General features: G+C 31.5%; 2 protein-coding genes across 2 annotated transcripts; both read left to right on the top strand.

Annotated features, from left to right (window-relative positions):
• The first annotated feature begins 3,125 nt into the window (after nucleotides 1–3,125).
• LOC101503222 (uncharacterized) lies at nucleotides 3,126–12,869 on the top strand. The gene is made up of 13 exons (XM_073370448.1): nucleotides 3,126–3,143; nucleotides 4,431–4,655; nucleotides 4,781–4,927; nucleotides 5,209–5,286; nucleotides 5,411–5,557; nucleotides 9,239–9,382; nucleotides 10,149–10,231; nucleotides 10,327–10,581; nucleotides 11,308–11,514; nucleotides 11,596–11,688; nucleotides 11,786–11,890; nucleotides 11,996–12,418; nucleotides 12,526–12,869. Exons 2-13 carry the CDS (start codon nucleotides 4,436–4,438, stop codon nucleotides 12,652–12,654), a joined length of 2,031 nt encoding a protein of 676 aa, XP_073226549.1. The 5' UTR covers nucleotides 3,126–3,143; nucleotides 4,431–4,435; the 3' UTR covers nucleotides 12,655–12,869.
• A 2,084-nt stretch (nucleotides 12,870–14,953) lies between these two features.
• On the top strand, nucleotides 14,954–23,768 carry LOC101503969 (T-complex protein 1 subunit alpha). The gene is made up of 17 exons (XM_004504169.4): nucleotides 14,954–15,129; nucleotides 15,213–15,277; nucleotides 15,368–15,457; nucleotides 15,543–15,629; nucleotides 15,972–16,031; nucleotides 16,200–16,250; nucleotides 16,756–16,851; nucleotides 17,476–17,541; nucleotides 17,698–17,915; nucleotides 18,247–18,343; nucleotides 19,219–19,305; nucleotides 19,962–20,096; nucleotides 20,916–21,020; nucleotides 22,475–22,603; nucleotides 22,918–23,021; nucleotides 23,099–23,189; nucleotides 23,284–23,768. The coding sequence occupies exons 1-17, from the start codon at nucleotides 15,057–15,059 to the stop codon at nucleotides 23,368–23,370; spliced, it is 1,641 nt and encodes a 546-aa protein (XP_004504226.1). The 5' UTR covers nucleotides 14,954–15,056; the 3' UTR covers nucleotides 23,371–23,768.
• Nucleotides 23,769–24,941: the final 1,173 nt, after the last annotated feature.

Here is a 24,941-nt window from a genome sequence, read left to right on the forward strand (position 1 = left end):
GAATTGGTTGGATTGGGATGGTCAAATAAAATTTGCAGAGTACAGATAAAAATACAAAAAAAAGGACACGTGTTTAAACATGAAACAATTTGGTATTACCAAACTTTACATTAATTGAGAAATTCAAAGGATAAAATTTAATAAGACTTTTGAATATATTTAAGATTTTTTTATGTGAAAGTAAATACTATCAAAACTCATGGATGCAATTATCAAAACTCATGCATGCAATTATGAAATATCGGATTCAAATTTAAAATATAATGTTTAGCTTAATAATATCATTGTTTTTGTTGGTTCAACTGATATTTAAAAAACTAAGGATTTTAATTACAATTCTTGATAATGTTTCGTTTACTTCAATATACACGTGGAGCAAATGGAGGAATGTAATTCATGTGATGGCTTGGAGATCAAGTGGTGTAAAGCCTCATGTGCAGGGATAGGTCACACCTTTTATTGGGTAGTAATTTAAAAAAAGATCAATTTTTATGCTGTAATAACTTTTTTTTACTTATACATTCGATTAAATTTTTTTTAGATTATTTTAAAAATATTTCTACAAAAATCTACATTAAATAATTTGATTAAATGCATATGTAAAAAATATTGTATTGTCATTTGTCAATATTAATTAAATGCGTATGTAAAAAATATTGTATTGTCAATATATATAAATTATTTATTTAATGGGTATATTTAATAATTTAATTAATTAAAAGAGATTATGTATATATTGTATGCGAAATAGATATTTGTCATTGGTTAATAAATTAAAAAAATATATTTCACGAATAATTTATTTAAAAGAGAATTGGTATTATGTCTCTTACATGAAATTTGAATAAAGTTGTAATACATCGGTTATAATTTTTTACATAAATCATATACAATACAAATTAATGTTCTCACTAGTCGATTAAATAAAAATAAAAACTATTTTATTTTAATTATAATTTACATGATAAATCATACACAATACACATGTTTGTCATTGGTCAATTAATTAAAATATGATCATAAGAAAAATGCAAATATGTATTTTATTAGTGATTTAATTCATATATTCACTGAAAATAATTTTGACATTGTCAATCAATCAGAACTCTTAAATCAATAGAGATGTGTGACTTTTACTCTAATTATCTTCAAAATCATTTTTATAAATGGTTGTGACACGTTTAAGGTGTAAATTTTTTTACACTAACGGTACATAATAATTCAATTATACACGAGATAAATGTTTATAATGGATTAATTATTTAAATTTTGAATTTCAAAATAAATTAATTAAATATAAATATGTATATACTGTATGCAATATAAATATTTGTCATCGGTTAATTAATTAAAAAATTGTTTCACGAATAAATTAGTTAAAAGAAGCCCCTATCACTACAACTTGTACAATAGTTGCATGAATATTTGATAGGTCGTGTCCCGAGTTGGAATACTCCACTTCTCTTGCGAGTTTCCCCATTAGACTCTTTGGAAAAAATAGTTAAAAGAGGAATATGCATTTTATTTCTAATGAGTTTTACATAAAAAAAAATAATAATTAAAAATTATAATAGTCTTATTATAATTTTTTTCATAAATCAAATACAAGATAAATTATGTTTGTCATTGATCAATTAGATTAAAATACGGTACTTCACAAATCAATTTACTAAAATTATATTTAAGCATAATTTTTTGGGCTTAATTGTCATTTTAATATCCACATTTTTATCAATTTACATAATTGGTCATTCTATTTTATAAAATCTTATAGTTTTAGTCCCTCTATCAGATTTTTGAATTAAAATATGGTGATGCAATATAATTTAATTGATTTGACATACAATCATATGATGTATAGCAATCTAATGTTTTAATTATTTATATATTATTAAATTAAATTACAAAAATAAATAATTTTAAATGTTGAAAATAATTATTTTAGAGGATTTTATGATAATTTAATTGATAATTATTATATATTGTCGTATCATTTAAAACACATCACCTAACTATTCTATAATTATAAAATATGAATGAATTACCAAAACTATATGATTTTGAAATAGAAGGACCAATTTCATGAATCGATGAAAATTGGAAGATCAAATATGCAATTAAGTTTTAAAAAATAAAATAAAATTATATACTTTGATGTTGGCTAATTAAAAATTAGGTTTAGTACATTTTTAGTTCTTCTATTTTATTCAAAATTAACTTTTAGTTATCTTATTTCTAAAATTGTGTTTTTCTTTTCTATTTTACAACTGGTGCGATTAGTTGGTCCCTTCAATTTTTGATGACATGAGAGCAATGTGATTCAGTTAAATTGGATAAAATAGAATTCCTTTCAACATTCTTTTATTTTATTTTTATAAATATTCGTTTATGTTGTTATTAACAAATGCACTAGAAAAATTAAAAGTTAATTTTTAATAAATAGAAGACTAAAAATGTATTTAAGCTTAAAAATCAAAAGGCTTAATTGTAGTTTCTCTCTATTTTCATCAATTCACATAATTGATTGTCTATTTTAAAAATCGATAATTTTGACCATTCATTAACTTTTTAAACTAAAAAATAACGATTTAATATAAATAATGTGTGACATAAGATTTCACAATATAAAATAATCTATATACATTAATTTTCATATATTATTAATTAAATTTTTTTTTTTTAAGTTTAAAATTAATTTTTTTAAATAATTTTATTGCAATTTCAAAAATATTAATTATTTTACTATATTATATTATATATTATATTATTTAAATTATCTTATTTTACTGTTTTTTTAGTTAAAAAATCATCACAATAAAAAAGGAAACTGTCAGATTTTAAAACAATACGAGAAATTTCATGAATATAAAAAATTAAAATTGCGTTAAGCCAAATTAAAAATTAAATGTTTACCTAAGTTACCCACCACGACCTTGTAACTTTCGGTATATTTTATTTTGTTCCGCGCTAACTTCAACTGTGATTCCTTAAACCGCCGCCGATCATAGTATTTCCGACCACCACCGTCTCCGATCGGTTAGTCCCATTCAAATATTTTTACTTTAGTTTATTCTAATCTATTCTCACCATTCCATACTACTCAATTTTGGCAAATTAACATCGCAAAACTTACGTTACGTTAGGTACGCTTAATTAGGACTTATGAATTACGATTATCAATAGCATGCACCATTGATTGTAATTTCTACAATCACAGAAAGAAACACCTTTTTTGTTGCTACCATTTTCGTTATCACTAGAAAATAAATACTGAAATCCCCAATTTGTGGTGACTTTTCTGTTGCGTTAGAAAAATTTCCGGTGAATGTAGATTTACTTTGACCGTTTTTTTTTGGTTTTAATAGCTGTAGTTTTTATTTCTGTTATTGTGGGTGCCTTCTACTCTTGAAGCTGGTCCTCTGCTATGTTTTCTTCTTTTTAATGATTACTATTTTTATTATTTTCAATTAAGCAATTCTTTTTCTATTGATGTTCTTCGGTGTTTTTGATGAACACAACCCTTGTATTGTATTTGTTGTATCCATGGTTATTATATCTTCAAATGCAGCACAAATTTATGTTTCCATTGTCCATCTTTTGCAGATTTGCTGATATTTTATGAATCGTTGTTTATTCTATCTGGTTTTGTTTTTTGTTTTGTTTTTATTTTTTATCATTAGTATATACTATTTGTGTTGGGTACTTTTGGCATCTATCATCTATGTAATGTAATAATGTGTAATGAATGGATTGTTGTACCAATTTAAGATTCTAATATCTTTGCTGATGCATAGATACGAGTACCGTATTGAGTACGAGATACAACATTTAAAAAAAAATTAAGGTACAAATATGTTAGTAAATAACACGACAGCTTTTTAAATCATGTAACTAAGAGGGCTAAATTGTTCAATTTATAACACAAAATCACAAAACAAGTTTAAAAAGTAAAATATTATGTTTGGTTACAACATTAAAGAAAGTCAAATACATAAATAATATTATATACTAATATATGAAGTCAAAAATTTCACCCGCAACGTAATAACAAGGAAAAATAAAGTACCCATGAGTACCGTATGCATACCGGTATGTACCTGGTACGGGTACTTCACTGTTTTAGAAGTGCCCATGCTTTAGAGCTACTTGGATGTCCGAGTATTATTTTGGTACTTGGGTGGTTTGAATTTGTTGTAAACTATACCTTTTGGTGGGTTGTCGGAGCATTATGTTCTGTTATGTGAATTACGGAGTATTGGGAATTGAATATCATCCAGATTTTGGTTAACTGATTATTTTTGTATGTTGAATTGAAATAAATTTCAGGGCCAAATAGCACTTCAAATGGACATACGAGTTCCTCAACATAACCATATGTATGATTTTCTGTTCTTAGTTTTGATTTTTTATTTTCCAAATTTCATTTACAGGTTCCATGGCAAAAAGAAAGGGAAGAGGTCAGCCTAAAGTGTCAAGGGTTCAGAAGAAGGTTAAACAGAGTGCAAATGTCGAAATGGTTGTTCTTGATAATCTGTCAAATCAATTGAAAGTTGATCCTGGGTTTGTAGAGGAACAGGAGACAGGTACACATGGATTCACTTTATCATATTCTCCTGTTCCAGTTGATCCTGGGTTTGTAGAGGAGCAGGAGACAGGTACACATGGATTCCCTTACATATATTCTCCTGTTAACTCCCATTCCTAATTGACACTTTTTTGGGGTCATGAGAAGCGTATGTTAACTGTTGTTGTATGTCGTACTTTTGCATTTCACGTATAGATATGCCTAAGAAAAGGGGACGGGGACGACCAAAACGGTCAAGGGATCAGAATTGTCAAGATAGTGTTAATAGAAACGTAAATAGCCCCATAAATCCTTCAAATATGGTGGAAGTTGTTAATGGGTGTGAAGAATCAGAAAATGCAGGTATGGTTGCATGTCAACATCTAGATTTTAATTTCACTTATTTTTCGTGTTTGCTTTATCCCTTTTTTCTATATTCAATAGTAAATTTTATTGTTTTAGCAAACTCAGTTTACTGGTTTTGCTACTAGGAAAATCATATATTACCATAAAACATGATTTCTTATGACAAGTATGATATTTATTCATATCAAGAAGCACTACACAGTCATAAGGTTTTCTTATTGTTGAGAGTCCCGCATTGATAAAGTGACAAGTCTTTCTTACAAGCCGGTTTTGTGCAGATCTCCAAATTTCTGTTCTTGATAATCCATCAAATGAATTGGAAGTTTCTCCTGGGTATGTGGAGGAGCAGGAGAGAGGTAGATATAGATTCATTTTATCATATTTTCTTGTTAACTTGTTTCCTTTATTGATACTTGTCATGGGAATTGGGAAGCATTTCTAGATGTTGTTGTATGTCGAATTTTTGCATTTCACATATAGATATGCCTAAGAAAAGAGGACGGGGACGGCCAAAACGGTCAAGAGATCAGAATTGTCAAGAGAGTGCTCCTAGAAACGTATGCAGTCCGATCAATCCTTTAAATATGGTGTTAGTTGTTCACGAGGGTGAAGAATCAGAAAATGCAGGTATGGTTGCATGTAACATTTGGATTTTAATTTTACCTGTTTTCTTGTTTATTTTACTTGAGTTAATAATTTTTTACATTTCCTTAGCAAAATCAGTTTACTAATTTTTCTATTAGGACATCATACGTTAACATAAAACTTATTGTGATAAATATTATATTTATTCATATCGAGGCATTACACAGTGACAAGGCTTTCTTATTGTTTAGAGGGACATTGGATAGTGACATAAACCGAACAATGGTTACAAGTGGGGGGCAACTCTCACATTACCAATCAATTTTGTGATGTTGAGTCAGACGCAATCCAAATTCTAAGATGGTATAAGAGTGATGTCACTATTTTGCTTCCCCAAAGTATGAAACTTCACAGAAATTCAGTTTCTCCCCTCCACTGTGTTCCTTTTGTTCTGCTTATCGTTACCATTTATGGTCGTCACCCTCCATTGTTTTCTATTGCTCTCATCGCACCAGCTACTTCCGTTGTCATCTCTACTACCATCCATCGGAATATTTTTTGCGAGTGTTCCCGTGAATTCTCCAGTCTATAGTCGCAGTTGGATTTCCTGTGAATTTTTTATTTCTTTTCTTTTTGTTGGATGTGTGGTTTACAGGCGCAGCCGTCAAGCTGTCCCAAGTCTTCGCTGCTAGTGCTACTGTGCTTGTTAGAGCCTGGGTCTTTCCGTTTTACTACAATTTAGTCCTTTTTGCTGCAGTATTTTTTCTGGGGTCTTTGTGCCCTAAGACATGTTGTTTGGTAAGTTGTTGGAACTTTTTTTTCTGGATCTGTTTTGTTCATGCTGTAGTTGTTTTTCTGGGTCAAACGTGGATGACTTCCCTTGTTGGTTTAGAAGTGAATCTATTTGACAAGGTTTTGATTTTTGGTTTTTGTTTGTTTGTGACTACCCAATGGCGGTTGTAGTTTGTTTATTCTGGCTTTGAGTCCTCCTATTTCAACTGCTTCTTTGTTGCTGGTGCTATTTGCTCTGCAATATATCTAGACCTCAACCGTTACTTTGTTATTTCAATATGGTTTCTAGTTAGGGTTTCAACTGCTATAAGTGTCGTCTTGGTCTGGTTGCAGCTAGTATGCTACTATTCCTGAAAGTTAGTAGTGGTCTTGGCACTAGTTTTATCTCCCTGGTCTATTCTTAAGATTCATATACTATATATTTTTCTATTTCAAATGGTATATCTGTAACAAGATTAAAACTTAGTAAGCTTTTGTTTTATCTGAGCTGCTCCAATCCTGCAAACTTCATGTTCCAAATATCTAGTCTTGGGCATGAGGGGATGTACGTTGAGAGTTTTACATTAGATAGTGACATCGCATGAACAATGGTTGTAAGTTAGGGACAACCCTGACCTTATAAGGCCACTTTGTGGGGTTGAGTTTGTCCCAACTCATCAAAGCTCTATTAGGCCTAATGGGGAGGCCAAAGTATATCCTTGTATCGTAAGTCTTTATGTTGTTGGAGCCCGGCGGCTTGCGTTGTTTGTTGATACTGGTGGTGGAAGTATAGTAATTTGGGATACTCACAATAGATGGGAGATTGTTTGAATTCAAGAATGTGAATTTGGTCCCACATTGGCTATCTAGATGAAGTATATGCAAGAGAGGTAAATAGTGTACCTGTCCCGGGTCTGCTGTACCACCCATAGATATCTAGTCCTTCAAACCTTATGCTCCAAATTCCTAGTCTACCACTCGGACGGTGGAATAGTTGGTAATGCAATGCAAGTATAGTGATTTGGGAGACTCACATTTTGGGGTAGTTGTTTGAATTAAAGTATGACAAGTTAGTCTCTATTGGATTGCAATGAGCTAAATGAAGGATTTATATAATATAGATGACCTATATGCCTATTTCTTTAAGGCTTTGTGTTAGAATATTAAAAAATATCTTATAATATCTTTTGCATTATATTAGAGTATCTTAAGTTATTTCCTATGATCAATTTGTAATCATAGAGATATCTTAGAATATCTCTCATTATATTATGATTTGTTCTTGATAGATGATTTAGTTTATGTATCTCTATAAATAGAAATTAGTATTGAGTTTTTTATAATAAAGTTAGCATAAAGCTATTATCAATAATATTCAAACCCTTATTATTTTCTCTCATCCTTTTATCTAAAATCCCAAAACTTCAACATGGTATCTAGAGCCTATTTCGATCCTCCTTGAACAATCTCGTCGTTGTTCTGCTTTCGAGTTCCCAATAGTTAAGGAATATATTCATAGTTTCTCTTTTCCAACATGATCATTCCTTTTTCAAACCACTGTCGTGACACATTTCCACACCAGTTTCACTCGTTTTCCGTTAAGTTCGCTAATGCCACTGTCACCGTTTTAGGCGACTTTTCCGGCAAACGATCACTCCATCAGCTTTGCCTCTTCCAGATTGGCCCACGCCTAAAAGCGCGTTGCTGAAAGCCACTGCACGCGCCCCCACACACCTCACAAAACACTTTTCAATTCATACAGGGGATCGACATCGTAATTAAAACTCCCAAACGCAACACCACCGATGTCGAACCACAAATCAAATGCTCGCCGGTCCAAAAACAAACCCTCCACGTCATCATCTAGACCACCACCGGTTCGACCTGTGGTTCGTTCTCGAGTTCCGTTAAAACAGTTACTTCGTGTAGCTTCAATAGCAAGCCGTATTCAATTCAGTTGGGCTTTACAACTTTCACTATTAACACCCTATGTTCAACAATTACGAATACCTCATCAATGGGCCTGTATTATGTGGCTTTGCGGCCCAGTTTCCGGCCTGTTTGTTCAGCCTTTTAAGTGACCTTTGCGAAAGCCGATTTGGTCGACGAAGACCGTTTGTATTAGTTGGCATTGCTTCGATTGTCGTCGCCGTTGTTATAATCAGTTACGCCGCTGATATTAGTGGTTTACTTGGTGATGATATTGAAGGGAATTATCGTCCTTTTGCTATATTATATTAGAGAATCTTGAGTTATTTCCTAGGATCAATTTATAATCATAGAGATATCTTAGGATATCTCTCATTATTATTATGATTTGTTCCTGATTTATGATTGAGTCTATGTATCTCTATAAATAGAGATTAGTATTGATTCTTTTGTAATCAAGTTAGCATAAAACTATTATCAATAATATTCAAACCCTTATTATTTTCTCTACTCCTTTTATCTAAAATCCCACAACTTCAACACTTTGGGTGGAGATGTGGTGCCTTGGTCTCTCGGTGGTTTTGGCCATTAACTTGTTGGACTACCCGCTGGCGTTAAATCCTGCAAAATTCAAGCTCCAACCTCCAGATGTCCATTCCTAAGCGTGAGGTGGTTTGTTGTGAACCCACATTGGATGGTGATATGACTTGAACAATCGTTACAAATGAGGTGCAACCGTCACCTCACAAATTAGTTTTGTGGCGTTGAGATAGGCTCAATCCAAATTTTGAGACTTTTTAATCAACTAAAATTGTTTGCTAATAATTGTACCTGTTAATGTTATGTTGGCCTTTTACGATATTTTTGGTAAATATGTTGCAAATCATTTATTTATTCATTTATATTGCTTACGGTAACGGGTTAACTGAGTTATTCTCTCTCTCTCTCTATCAAATCCTTTGTATAACCTGTGTTATTTTCATTCTTTTCTCTAATATTCTATATTATTGTGTTCATATACAGTCATGCCTAAGGAAAATGGACAAGAACAACCAAGAGTGTCAAGGGTGCAAAACGGTCATAGGAATGCTGATGGCACAGATATTTATGATAATCCGTCAAACGCAATGGAAGTCAGTCTTGGATGTAAAGAGGAGCCTGAGACTGGTACGATTATCAATTACATACTGATAAGTATATATGTCATTATATTGTTTATTGCTTGTATACCCTCTTTCTCTATTTATAAACAATTCTAGTTTTATATGAACAACATGCTTTTCCTTGGAAAACTTACTGCCTAAATCATTTTGTTTATTCATTTCCTTTTACTCATGTTTGGTTTTGCGGTAGGATTGGCAAAATCACGGTGAACCACCTCGATTTCGGAAAAGTTACACTTTGTAGCTTTTGTAAAATCATTGTGATTTTGTCAATCCTACCGTAAAATCAAACATGCATTTTTAATTATAAAAATGGCGACTGATTTTCATTTTATTTCTTGTTTTCATATATTTATTCACAAAAAATGTGAATAACAATACAAAAATATTATCTATTCAAATATATAAAATGAGGAAACAAAGCTAAATCAAAGTTTTATGATTATAAATAATAGTAAAACGGCATAATGTTTTATCAAACAAAACAAACCTTATTTTCGCATTACGAATATGATTTTATTATACATAACTAGAGTAGTTTTACCTTATGCCATGAATATGGACTTCTTGGTATGTTACATTCTGCATTTAATATGCACGTCAAATTTAATATAGATGGCATGGCATATTTAGTAATCGACCTGAATAACCAACCAATAGTTGGTCTCTAAAATTTGCTTGCTGTCCTTTATTCCATTACTAGAAAAATAATTAAGAACAATTTCAATAACAGATGTCTTATTATTATTGATTTTGTATGTGTGTTTTAGATGTATTTGATACATCTATGCAAAGGGGACGAGGGCGACCAAGAGGTTCATTGAATCAGAAGAACCATCCACAGAATGCAGATGGAAAGTTGGATGTTTTCATTTTAATGGTGCTATAGTTCCTGGCTGTGAGTTCTATTTGAAACTTCTCTTATTTTCCTATTGTTTTTTTGCTTCAGATATAAGAGTCGGGCCTAAGAAAAATGTGAGAGGACGAACAAGAGGGTTGATACTTGAAATGAAGCGGAAACAGAGTCCAGATGGAAAGTTGGATGTTGTCATTCATCCTACAAGGCTGGTGGCTGTAGGTCCAGGTCGTAATGACTTCATTACTGACGTTTCTATTATTCTTCGCAAGAACGCTCGTTTTAATGTTAACAAGTGGAGACGGGTTCCACAAAATACTAGAGATACAATAGTGAAAAAAGTTCTGGTACGTTTTTGGCATTCACGTTGATTCTGATTGGTTTTACTTGTGATTATCGTAATTGATGTTTGGTGATGCTACTTGTTACTTTTTCAGTGTTGTCTACAATTTTTTAAAACATAAAACAAAGTGAAAATAAGACGGTTTATTGCACATAAAAGTTAAAAAAAAAAGTTTTCTCCAACCGAACATCCCATACATTTTTATGCTAACCAATCAACGTGACCTCATCTAAGATGGTATTCGATTGTTTTCTATCTGTCCATGCTTGGATCCATAATGGCCTTCATTAGGGCCATTGTGGGCTGAGGGGTGACCTCATTGCACTCCATCATATGTCCATCTTTGAATTTGACTAAGGCCTAACTCAATCTCAATAGTTTGAACAATTAGTTGGTAGGTTATAAGGACAGGGGTTAAGCTTAAATTAGAAGAAGATATAAGGGAGTTTCATTCATACTTCTTGCATTGAGTGTCACAGTTTTAAGAGAAACCCCTTGGAGAAGAGACTTGTCTCCAATACTACAGTGGCGTGTGTTTTAAGTACAGTCTTGGTTGGCATCTGTAAAAAAGTTTAGTCTTGCCTGTATGTGTCTCTACAGAAGTTCCATTGGTTCTGTTTTGGCCCTGATGTAATTTATTTCCTCCTTAATTTTTTTCTCTCCGGAACAAATGTGTGTTATTGTGCATAAGGAGTTCTTTAGTTTAAATAGGTTTTGTTCTTGTTCACAGGAAAATTGGAGACTTCCGGATACAGATATGGTACGAAAGGCGATTCTGGATGAAGCGGGACGTTTATACCGGAATTGGCGCAATAGGCTTCATGATCATTACTTAACATTTGAAACAAAGGAGGAGGCTTTGAAGCATGTTCCTGATGATGTCAATGAGTCTGATTGGAAATTCTTGGTTGATTATTTTAGCAGCCCTTCTTTTGAGGTGAATTGATGTATGCTGTTCTTATCCTACCTTGTAATTAATTTTAATAAATTCCATAACATGCCTTTTGTCAATCTTCAGATAATGAGCATGAAAAACAAGGCAAATAAGGCAAAACAGCGGACAAATCATACGAGTGGGCAAAAGTCCTTTCAAGCAGTTAGCTTTGATGCAGTGAGATTTCAATTTAACTTTGCATGTGCATATGTTGTCTTGTCAAACTGTATCAGATTTTTCGATTAACTGTTAATGAAGTATACGCATCTAACAGCGGGACCCGGTGACTGGAAAGGAGCCTGATTTGCAGACATTATGGCAGATTACACACAAAAGAGCAAATGGGGAATGGATTGACAAGGCATCCAAGGAAATAAATGTAATCACATTTTAAATTACCGCTGCAATTTTATATATAATTTGAATTTGATGTCCCCCCTCTTATTTAAATTGTGGACTATTGTATTGTATCGATTCTTTATAGGACAAGGTTTCTGAACAAATTGATGAGAAGCTGCTAGAGAATTATCAGGATGGGGTGGAAATAATTGAACCCGAAATTATTAGTAGTGCCTTTAAGACGGTGGTTGGGAAGAAATCATATATGCAAGGTTTAGGAGAAGTACTGAGGTTATCATCAAGCTCTGTTAGAGTTCAACAGCTGCAGGCTGAATTGGACGCCCAAAGGATGGAGACAGAGAATGCTAGGAAAGAATGCAATGAAGTAAAGGCAGAATGCAATGAAATAAAAGCTAAACTTGTCGAGGTCGAGTCCCAACTGAAGGAGGAGCGGCGGAAACGAGAGGAGAGTGAGGCTCGACTACTGGACCGTAAAAAAGAAATGCAGGAAATCAACAGTCAAGTTCAGACTGCCATCCAGTCAGCATTGTCCCAATATTGTCCACCAGTGAGTATATAAATGATGAATATTGTTGGGTTTTCAATTTTATGATCATTGAATCAAGCTGCTTTTAATTTTGAAATTACATTAACCAATGTTTTTTTGTGTGATAGACGACGACTGAAGCAGAGACCTCATCAAAGCATAACAAAAAGATTGCAGAGCTTGAAGCACAACTCCATGAGGCAGAAGATGTGATAACAGATATTAGGTCAGAATTAGCTAGGTATCGCATGTATTAAGAACGGAATACAAGCAATTGCAACCCTTTTACTAACTTAGTAAAAAGTTTGTTTTGGTTTATTATGTAAAGGTAAGGTTATATTAGGAGTACATGAGAATTTGCTTCACAGACTCTTAAAAGCCTTCGCTCGGAGAATTTATGTTTTCAAATGAATGAATGTTTAGTTTGTAAAGGGTTGGGAGAAAGATACGAGACGTTTTCTTCAATTTTGTACTCGCTTGTGCCGTTGATTTTGCGCTATACAAAAAATGGAAACAAGATTTCTTATAAACAACGATCATTTATCAATATTTACAATGAATTTTGTTGAAAAATAATTGTACGTCTAGTCATATTTACAAGGAAAATGATTTGCAATTGACATACAGGTAGGCATTTTCTCGATTCTAGGTTTTACAAATTAACTGACTCGTTTCTATAAGATTTTTTTATAATATTTTTATTTTTTATTATAATATATAAAAAAAATATTTTAAATAAAAAATTTATTTAAAATAGTTTATCTTAAAATATCATCAAATAAAAAATTTATTTAAATAATTTATTTAAATAATTTATTTAAATTTATCATTCTAAGTATTCTATTTATTTATTATTTGGATAAGAAATTTTAAAAAATAATTAAAATAAAAATCTATGTTGAGAAAGTCTACATAAAAAATCATTTAAATATATATATATATATATGTTTTTTAAAATGTAAATTTCATCATCTTAAAAATATCTAATAATGAATATATGAATTGTTGAATGTTAAAATTATTTTTTAATTAGTTACAAATATTCTAAAACAACTTTTATTATTTCTAAGCAGAAGTGTACAAATAACGGGTTAAATTAGATTTAGTGCATCATTTACTCATGTCAAATTTTAGACCCTAGCATCTCCCTTAACTCGATCAAACCCAATGAGTTGTAGGTTCATTATAAATATGATGAAATAAAGATGGATTTGTACAAAAATGAGATGTCAAATAATAATCTTTAAATTTTATTTGTTACCACTTGTCAATTTATTTAAAAGTAACAACTCATAATATTATTTACAAACTATAAATTAGTGATCTCGTTTACAATTTTTTTAGAGAGAGGTTCGATAATAACAAAAAATTATTATTTGTCTTTAAATAATTTGGGACGAGCTGATCAACCATCTGGATAACTTAATCATTGTTCTATCATATGTCTTATAAGGTCTTTTATATATATATATATATAAATTTTTTATCTTTTAAAAAATTTAAATTACACATGTGTAATACTTATGTATTATTACACTGATTAATAATGTTTGAATGTGATTCAAAATAAATAAATTAGATTTTTATTGAATATCTGTATTACAAAATATTTTTTATTATTGAATTGAAAATTTATGTTATATAACTATATCATATTTGAGATCATTTAAATTTTTATGAAAAAAAAGAGGATATCTCATTTACAAATTTAAAAATTCAAATACCGCTGTAAGAAATATTTACAAATCACTCAAAAAATATTGATAAAAATATTTAGGAATCACTGATCAAATCTATTAGCTAAATATTAGAAACAACATCATACACTCTTAAGAATAAGTCATGCTCCAAATCCAACATGCCTAAAACATTTGCAATCTCATTAGTTTCATGAAAAATATGAGATACTTTTAATATTTACATTTTTTTCAAACCAACTTGCTAATTTATTAGAAAAAAAATCACGACCATTAAATCATACTCTCATTAATAAATAAATAAATAAATAATTTTAATTTTTTTATCGAATATTTATAAAATCTCTCTATTACATGAATAATGTCATAGAGAATTGATTAAGTTATTATCTCCTCAAATTAATATGATATAATAAAAGCGTACATAACTCAATAACAAATTAATGAAATCAAAGCTCCATCCAAAATATAAATTTTATAATAAAAATAAAAATGAAAATGATCCTTCAATCTAAGCCCAACAATGACTTTTGTAACACGAGTATTTGGCCTAAAGTGATTGAGCAATGCAACAATGCTAGAGTATAAACACGATACTTTGAAAATTTTCAAAAAATTAGTAATAATAGAAGAATTCATAGTCAATAAACAGTGGAGAGAAATTTACCACTGTATACAGTAATTTATATTGATGACCGTGTTTCTAAAGATAGACCGAAAAAAATAATTAGTATCATTAAATTCATTTTGACGTCTTAATAGTATTATTATTAAAATATAATTAAAATAAAAACATTTTTAAAAAATAAAAATAAAAATAAAAGGAGAAAGAAAGAGAAGCTTAAAATAAAAGAAAGAAGTAAGCTAGGTCGAAATCCCTTACTTTGTAGAGAGTAACCAGTATAGTGTGTTAGTGGAAAGCGAAGCAAAGCAAAGCCCTAGACACACAGAGTTCGTTACCAATGTCGCTCGGTAATCAAACCCTTGATATCTCCGGCGAACGACAATCAGGCCAAGACGTTCGTACTCAAAACGGTTCGTTTCATCTCTTTCTCACATTCTCCTTCTCCCTTCAATCTATCATTTCTCTAATACGCTTTCTCTCTGAGTGATTCCAGTGGTAGCATGTCAAGCCGTCGCTAACATCGTCAAAACCTCATTAGGTCCCGTTGGTCTCGACAAGGTACATATAAGATCCATCAAATCTCAACTTATTCTTCTTCAATCTCACTTTCTTTCATTTTCATCACTTCGTTTCCGTTTTCTTTTTCAGATGCTTGTTGATGACATTGGTGACGTTACTATCACTAATGACGGTGCTACTATACTTAAGATGTTGGAAGTTGAACACCCCGCTGCTAAGGTTTAACCTAAATCCAACCGTTCATCGTGATGTTGATCGTTTCGTTCGGTATTATTCATTCACTCTCTTGTTTTTTCCTTTTCAGGTTTTGGTTGAACTTGCTGAACTTCAGGATAGAGAAGTTGGAGATGGCACTACTTCCGTTGTTATTGTAGCTGCAGAGCTTCTCAAAGTAACTTCCCACTCTCTCTTTCTACCGATTTATATGCATTTTAGTTGTATTTGAATAAATAGCTTAATTAGGCACTTTGTAATGTAATTGTTTATGTATGTACAAGCTATTTCTATAACAAGATGTAAATAAAGTCATATTTTCTTATAAGATATATTCTGTTTTCATAAGCTATTCTAAAGAGCTTATTGAAACACACCGAAAACATCTTTTGGACACGTCCTAAGTTGTTTCCACGCCCTTTCAAAACAGTCTAGTGTTTACACTAATACAGAAGTTTAAATAAGCCAATTCAAAAAGACCTTCATGTATAACATGTGTTACTCTTTTTTTTTTGTGTAGAGAGCAAATGACCTTGTCAGGAATAAAATTCATCCAACTTCAATTATCAGTGGATATAGAGTAAGTTTTATATTTTTAAATTTTATTTGTCTTCTATTGTAGTTAATTTTAGTTAATCCATCTATTATCTGACTTTATTATGGTTACATTTTATTTTACAATATTCTGGCTTATTGGGAATTTACTCAAGATTTTTTTTTAACATCTCTGTTTGATTATTCTGGATAGCTTGCTATGCGAGAAGCTTGTAAATATGTAGATGAAAAGCTGGCTGTCAAGGTAAGGTTTCCTAAGTTTAAACATTTTTCTTTATTAATTCATTTGTTAGGCCAGTCAGGAATTAGAATTCGTTTTCTTAGATGGTCAATAGATGAAATTGTTACCATATTTAAAATCCAGTGCTGGTAGTTAACAAAGATTCCCCTGTCTAGAGTCACTTATGTTGTATTTCCGCACATTCTGAGTCTAATTTTTTTGATTCATCTGCTCACTGTTGCCAAGAATATTGTAATACTGTTTTGCTATGCTTACTATTTATGTATTCGTGTTTAAATCACCAACTTAAACATAAAAGTAGTTTCTGATGTGATATGAATATGTATTTAATTTAAATAATATGTATGAAAGCTTGCATCTCTTGGCCACCGGTCCCTTTGTTATTTCCGGAGAAGCATTCAATGGTTTAATTAGTCACTGTCGTGACTTTTGTCTGAAAATTAATGCATGTAGAAGCAGTTATATATTTTTTTTTGTTGCTTAGTCAGATTGTTCTCTTCACTTTTAGGTTGACAAGCTGGGGAAGGATTCACTAGTCAACTGCGCCAAGACCAGCATGTCGTCAAAGCTGATAGCCGGCGACAGTGATTTTTTTGCCAATTTGGTACGTTTGTAATTGTATTGACACTATAATGAATATATGGTGTTTATATCACTTTAAGTTGTTGTAAACCGATCATATTTTGCAAATACTTGTTTCTTCATTACTAATTGGATAAAGCTTATATACATAATTATGTTTCTTGTCTGAAATTTTACTTGGATTTTTAATTATTAATATTATATAGGTTGAAAACTTGATATTGATCGAGCTATATATAGATTATAACATATACTTTTATTAAACCAACACTTTGTCGCCCTTTAACTAAGTAACTGGCTAACTTCCCTTACTCCTTGGGCATCTTCTTGTGTCCTAACACAGTATGAATGCAGTTACATGAAACTGTAGTACATAAGCTTTTTAAATTAGAAGTTTAAAATCTTTAATTGAATGGCATGGCATGGCATGGATAATAGTGTCTTGTCTAATTGTATTCATTATGACATTGCTTGATCGAAACGCTTTTGTAGGGATAGGGTCAATAGATAATAAAATATTTGATCTTATTGAATGGTTATAATCGAGATGCTAACTGTTTTTTTTTATTGATGTTTCTAGCTGTGGGTGTATGCACTCGATATTCTTTTTGGTTGTGAAATTTACTTGCTTGTGCAATTTATGCAGGTTGTAGATGCAGTGCAAGCTGTAAAGATGACCAATGCTCGGGGTGAAGTTAGATACCCAATCAAGGTTGGTAGTACAATTCATCTTGATATATTACTCATGAGGCTTTCTTTCTAAATGAAAGATATCAGTTTTAAGCAATTTGTTGAAAATCTTTAACATCTAGTTCAATCTTGCTTCTTGCGCGGATTTAATTCTGTTCCATTTTGATCCTTGTTCCAGGGAATTAATATATTAAAGGCACATGGTAAAAGTGCTAAAGACAGCTTTTTGATGAATGGTTATGCTCTAAATACTGGCCGTGCTGCACAAGGAATGCCTCTTAAGGTTTCCCCTGCAAAAATTGCTTGTCTTGATTTCAATCTTCAGAAGACAAAAATGCAATTGGGTGTTCAAGTATTAGTTTCTGATCCCAGGGAACTTGAGAAAATTCGCCAAAGGTACTGTCTGCACGGCTTCTACAACATTATGATACCTTCCTAGATCCATTTTCCTTCAATATGAGAATAAACGTATCATCTTATTGAGTTATTGAATATGTGCTGTGTAAAAGAATTATAAAATTGTGCATGAAGTTACGAATCATTATAAAATTGTGCAATTCTTATTTAAAAAATATTAATCTAATTGTGTAATGCTGTCTCGTGTTCAGTTTCATTGTGTAAATTTGCTTGTGCTTAGTATGGGACAATTTTCCACCCTTGTGATTTTGATAGATAAAGTAACATGTATGCAATATGTTTTAACAAATGGTAATTTTTCCTATTTCAGAGAGGCTGATACGACTAAGGAACGCATTGAAAAACTACTGAAAGCTGGAGCCAATGTTGTTCTAACCACTAAAGGGATTGATGACATGGCACTCAAGGTATATTGCTTTATTACTTTCTGATACGTTTTCAACCGACTTATCTCTTCAAACAATAAGATTTAGTTAGTCTTTCATGTAGAACTTCAAAGATATATCCATATATATATATATATATTTGTATCGTATCTTGACTGTTTAGCATCTTTTTATTCTAATACTATAGGTTACTCATCTTGATATCTGATATGATAGAGGAAGAAAAAACAATACTATGATATCTGACTAAGTGTATTTAAGTTAAAGCACGTTTTATTCTTCAACAGACTTGTATCTTGATTAACATCGCTATCTTAGATGTGGACCCTGTAGCTCAGTGATGGGAATGGGGATTTGAGTTTTGAGTAGCTACTCCTTGAATATTTATTGATAAAATTTAATTGACAATTTTATCTATTTTTTCTTTTGCATGTAGGCTTACATAGTTTGCTGTTGAATTCCATTTCTATTTCTCTTTTTCATAGTCTCTGTTATAGCTCTTAAGGACAAATACATCTCTCCTCCCTTACCGTTCGTATTAAATCTTCAAAAAGGGGACTCACATTTCCGCTCCCTTTGTATGGATCTCTTTTGGGCTTTTAAGGGGTTCCAGAATCAGGATTTTAGGTATTCCAACCAGTGTTTTCTAGCATATATGAGATGTATTAGGGAAATTTAAAAATAATATTTCTGTGATTGTGAGATCTATGGATCTTTAACCATGTTACTTCTGATTTTCTTCTTCCTGCATTAATTAATAGATATCATGGGTCATATTGATGGATTGCGTCCTTCCATTATTATATTACATATTTTGTTTCTGACGACTTGTCAAAAGGATCAAGTATTTAAATTTAACAAAGTATTTCTGCTTGACTTTTTATTCCTGGTTTCAGTACTTTGTTGAGGCTGGAGCAATTGCTGTGAGACGTGTGCGGAAAGAGGATATGCGTCATGTTGCCAAAGCAACTGGGGCAACTTTGGTAAGCCTTTGTTAAGTTTAAATTTATTTATTGAAACTGTGGGATAAGCTAGTAAGTTGGCAGTAAAATCAGAATATCCATCACCATGCACCATTTCTTATTTTATACCTCTCTTATTCTTCTGAAGTTGAATAAAAGATTGTTGATGTTTGTATGGATTAGGAATGCTAAACATGTCTTTGTTTCCGTGCAATAAGTAGCTATTGATACCGAAATCTTCCTACATAGAATGGCAGTGTTTTGAAAAGATTGACATGTCTATATAAATTATTTTTGTAATTCACATAACTTTCTGCTTTTTTCATGAACAAAATTCAAGTGCTGATTATTAGAACTGTGTATATGCATGTATAACTGTGTCTACATATATATATATATATGTGTGTGTGTGTGTGTGTGTGTGTGTTTATGCATGTATAATTGTCTGTTTAGTGTTTCTTTCTCATACTCTCCACTATGCCGATTCATAGTTCAAACCATACTTTTTTAATAAATAAATATCTTCATTCATTAAATATTTAGGTACACGTTAATACGTTATTTGTCATGAAAGTATTATCTTTTGTTTAGCATATACTTCTTGAAAAAAATGTTACACTTACTGTTTTCCTCTATGGATGATCAGACTTCATTTTTATTGTGATTGGTTGATGCAGGTCTCAACATTTGCTGACATGGAAGGGGAGGAAACTTTTGAACCATCATTTCTTGGAACTGCAGATGAGGTTGTTGAGGAGCGTATAGCTGACGATGCTGTAATCATGATTAAAGGAACCAAAACTTCTAGTGCAGTAAGTGGTTGAGAGCTTGGTATTGAGTTGAAGATTTTTTATATAAAAGAATAAATTCATTAAAATCAAAAGGTACAAGAATCTTGAGGAGCAAGAAACTTCCACAACCAAAAGAGGAACAAAAAATTAAATGACATACATACATAAAAAGCATTTATGGAGTCAAACTGGCCAATCATTTTGCATATCTGTCAAGAGATTTCATAAAGATCGCGTGCTCAACACAAACCTAATTGTCTAATCTTACTTAGTTTTGGGTATGCATGCCCATACTGGTACTGATGCAGGAAAAATGACTACTTTTAAAAGCCAGGTTCAAAAGCACTTTTAAGTAAATAGAATATACAGTACTACCTGATGAGATAGGCCTTTATATTTGAAGGAGCGGAGTAGTCATTTTCTCTTACTTTTTGTTGACTTTCTTCTTTGTAATGGTAACTACATTATATGAAATTTATTTGATCGAAATTTATCTTGATGAAATTTTCATTAATGAATAAAGATAGAGAGACTCAAAACTGATTCCAAATAAAGAGGACAACTTGGTGATATTAAGCTCTCTGACATTTGGGATCCAATATCAGAGTTCCAATTGTCTGAATTTTCTATCGTATAAGTTACACAAAAATAGAAATTCCATGAAAATGTGGAATCTTTAACATTATTGAAATGAGGTTGGGATAGTCATACAAGGATAAAATATAGTAATGATAATTTTTTTTAAAAGAGTGATGATGACTATGAAGTTGTATCATTTGTTATTTGGGCTCACATTGTTTCTCTTTGATTGTTTTTTCCTGACTGTTTTTTCCTCTTTAGGTCTCTTTGATTCTCAGAGGTGCAAATGACTATATGCTTGATGAGATGGATAGAGCTCTCCATGATGCACTATCAATTGTCAAGAGAACGCTTGAGTCAAATACCGTAAGCCTGCATTCTCTAGCTTTAAATCCTATTATGGGACAATTAAGTTGTCCAAAACTGAAAACATTAATTTCTTCGTGCCAGTTGAATTTACTGAATGAGGGCTTTGTTGGTGGGTGATCAGATGCCATGAAATGGAAACTTGGGTCATATTGTTCTAAGGGAAAATTAAACTAATGATTAATGTTAATGAGGGATTTTGAAGTATGAAGTTTTACTGTTGTCATGTTGGTGTTAGGTCTTTTTGGTTGATAATCTATAGGAGTATTTATTAGTATAAGTATAATAACTTATTGATTCAGGCTATTTATGGAATCCCATATGTGTTGATTCTTTCATGTTTACTAAAAGTGTTGTGTTAGGAACCCAAAATTAAGAGAAATAAGAATATGGAATTGATGATTGAAAACTAAGAAAAATGATTACTAGAGTTGGAAGATTAATACCTTCTGTCCTCTAAATTCTGGAAAACAGAATAACTATTATGATATCCTCCCCATGACACTAGCCCTCTATATATATTCCCTTTTCTACGTGTATTTTCCCTCCCACTCTCTAACTAACTTGCCAACTCAGCACTCCTTTCATTTGGTCCTTTCTCTTCCTGAATCATATCATGTTGTGACATGGAAATTTAATCCAAATGTTATATTATGTTATATAGTGATTTAAACTTTTAACTCACTGTACCAAGCTTGTAAGTACCATTATTATTAAAACAAGACTACCAAATAAATAACATAATCCTTCAAGGTGTACCCCACAAACTTGAGCATGAAAAAACCAACATGCTTCTACAATACCTGTAAATTTAAATTATAGTATCACAATAACTGCCACTTGTGGTCGTAAAAGAGTATATTACTAGGAATGTGGGCAACTGATAGTTAATATTTAGAACTTGCTCTAGTTTTTTTTTATAGATCACACGCTACTTCAGGCATGCTGCTACTTCCTGAGTGTGATACAGAAGGTCTACTAAATAATTTGCTAAAAACTAGAACTTACAGACTACACACATTCTAAGGCACATGATTCTAAATATCAACAATCCACCCTATATTTCCGTTCTACTGAATTTTAGTAATGTAGCAGGCTTCTATGTTGTTTTTCTAGGCTTTTGACCGGACACATAGTATTATCTGAAAACACATAATGATACCAGACAACTACTTTTCAAAGAAATTTTTGACAGATTGCTGAAAATATTGAGTTGTTTTATTATATTGTAATATCAGAAGGTAGGTTGTATAGAGTACACAATATAAGCAAGCGTGGTTTTGGGTGAACATGCAATTAGACTTTTGATGGTTAAATTGTTACTTTTTGCTATCTTCATTGGTCAAATTGAATTTTCTTCTGTTATGCAGACCTGCAGTTCATTGACACTATTCTTTTACTCTTTCTATTTCATCTACATTTTCACACTTGGTTTTTAATTATATAAAATTCAGGTGGTGGCTGGTGGAGGTGCTGTTGAATCAGCATTATCAGTTTATTTGGAATACCTTGCTACAACTTTAGGATCGCGGGAGCAGTTGGCTATAGCAGAGTTTGCTGAGTCTCTGTTGATCATTCCAAAGGTAAGAGGCAAGCCAAGTTAACAGCTTAAGGCTAGATCATATGTATGTATGTGTGTGTGTATATATATATATATATATATGCGTTAAGTCCTAGTTGAACAAATGGTGTAAAGTTTGGTTTTCTCCCCAGTCCAATAATTTAATATCAGTATATAATTTTCCATGGTTTCCACACAAGTTAATTAGTTAGTAATTTGTCCACATTTTTATTTGTGGGCATTCGTGTGTTGAGTGGCTCTTTGATAGGTAAGCTCTTGCTTCATACCATTTTAGCACCAAGAAGTATATATATTTGTAACACTTTTCTGGTGCAGGTTCTTGCTGTCAATGCTGCTAAGGATGCCACAGAGCTGGTTGCAAAATTACGGGCCTACCACCATACTGCACAAACTAAAGCAGATAAGAAGCATTTATCAAGGTATGTGCCTACAAGTAAACTATATATCTTTCTTTTTTTCTATTTCTTAAAATAAATATTGTTTTCTCTCTTTCCAGCATGGGTTTGGATCTTTCAGAAGGAAAGATTAGAAACAACTTGGAGGCTGGAGTAATCGAGCCTGCGATGAGCAAAGTCAAAATTATTCAGGTGTGTATTTAGTTGTATATTATCAGTACCTGACCTTAACTTAGAGCTTTCTTATACAGCTGGCTGAGCAAAATTGTTTACTGTCATTTATCAGTTTGCAACTGAAGCTGCTATTACTATTCTCCGGATCGATGACATGATCAAGCTTGTCAAGGAGGAAGGTCAAAATGGGGAGGAATAGTGTGTAGCTGAATTTTGGGGTCATTTACTTCCTAGATCTTGCTAAAGGGAGGGCTGTACTGGTGTGCATTTGAAGAGGAAGCTATATTTATTGCCCTTGATGGTTTTGGAGGGAGAATGTTTTATTTTTCTTTCCGAAAGTAGCTATTTTGTTTTTTTACATATTTGCAGCTAATATTTTGTATTAGGGTGAGAACATTTTGTTTTGGCAAACATTTGAAAAGTGGCAGTGTGTCGTGCATTGGCTGGTTGCATGATGTACATGCCTTTCCAGGGCATTGTTTGGTTTGTGGAATTTTGACGTTTCATTGGTAGTTATTAGTGTTTAATGTAACAACATACTAAGTGGGATTATAGTGCCAATATTTTTGATAGAAGCGTAACTTACATTTGTTTTAAGAGTTTATAATGTTGATCTACACATATACTAACCTCACCATTTAACATTACCGATGGGCACGTGCAACACTGTTAAGTAAAAAGTTATTATAAATTGAATTCAAAAAACTTGAGAAACAAATTTCAAGTATTTTCTCTTGAACTTATATTTTTAACTATTAAAGTTCTATGTTCTTTAAATGTCTTAGCGAAGTAAAGCTCTTGATTTTAATTATCAAAGTGTAACAATTTGCTTTCATTCCGTTGCAAATTGACAGGTTTTAACATTAGACTCCCCTTAAATGTAAGTGACATGACACATATGCTAACCTTAATCTAGCTACGCGAATCCATGTTATAGTGTGAACCGTTTAAATATTTAATTTTTTCAACGAAAATTGAATCAACAATCAAGAGAAGCCAAACACATATAAGGTGCTTAAGTAAGGGTTCATTGTTTTTTAAGCTGTCTCTTAATTTTATGATCTATCCCTTCTATAATTATCCTGAAAAGTGGTTGCTAATAAATTAAAACAATTTTTTTTCAGATTAGCATATTTGAAATTATTTCGCACGACAACATTTTTATTATTATGCTTTTCTCGCTGTATTGTATTTTCAATCATTATTTACTTATCCTTACCAAAATAATTGATAAATTATTATGTATTTATAATTTCTTTCATGTTTTAAATAAGTAATATGTTTTTACATATCAATTAAAATAAATGAATTAGTATAACCCTAAATATTTTTACCGCTACAGCAAGAAATCGATGAATTGCTTAAATAATACTTAACGTCGATGTGACAATATGGTCCACTTCAAGGTGGTTTGTGCAACTTAAATTGGGTTGCTGATTTTTCTCTCGTTGAAGATGCTTTTATTTTGACTAACAAGCTGTATTTATTGTAAATTGATAATGTTAATAAAAAAAACATCCGTTTTATATTGTTAGGCAAAACAACAATAGTTTATATTGGCGTAAAACTTTATTTGATTAGTTATGATTATTTTAAAGCAATAAATTTCTACCATTGATTTGTTTATTTATTTTTACAGAAAAAGCATAAATAATGAGCTTTAAAGAGATGTATTTTCAATCTAAATCAATTTTATACACACATCTACCAAAAACTTACTATATTATATAAACTCACTCGTAACGGAATATTAAAATAAATGATATAATG

Source organism: Cicer arietinum, chromosome 6, assembly GCF_000331145.2.
Source record: "Cicer arietinum cultivar CDC Frontier isolate Library 1 chromosome 6, Cicar.CDCFrontier_v2.0, whole genome shotgun sequence".
NCBI lineage: Eukaryota > Viridiplantae > Streptophyta > Magnoliopsida > Fabales > Fabaceae > Cicer > Cicer arietinum.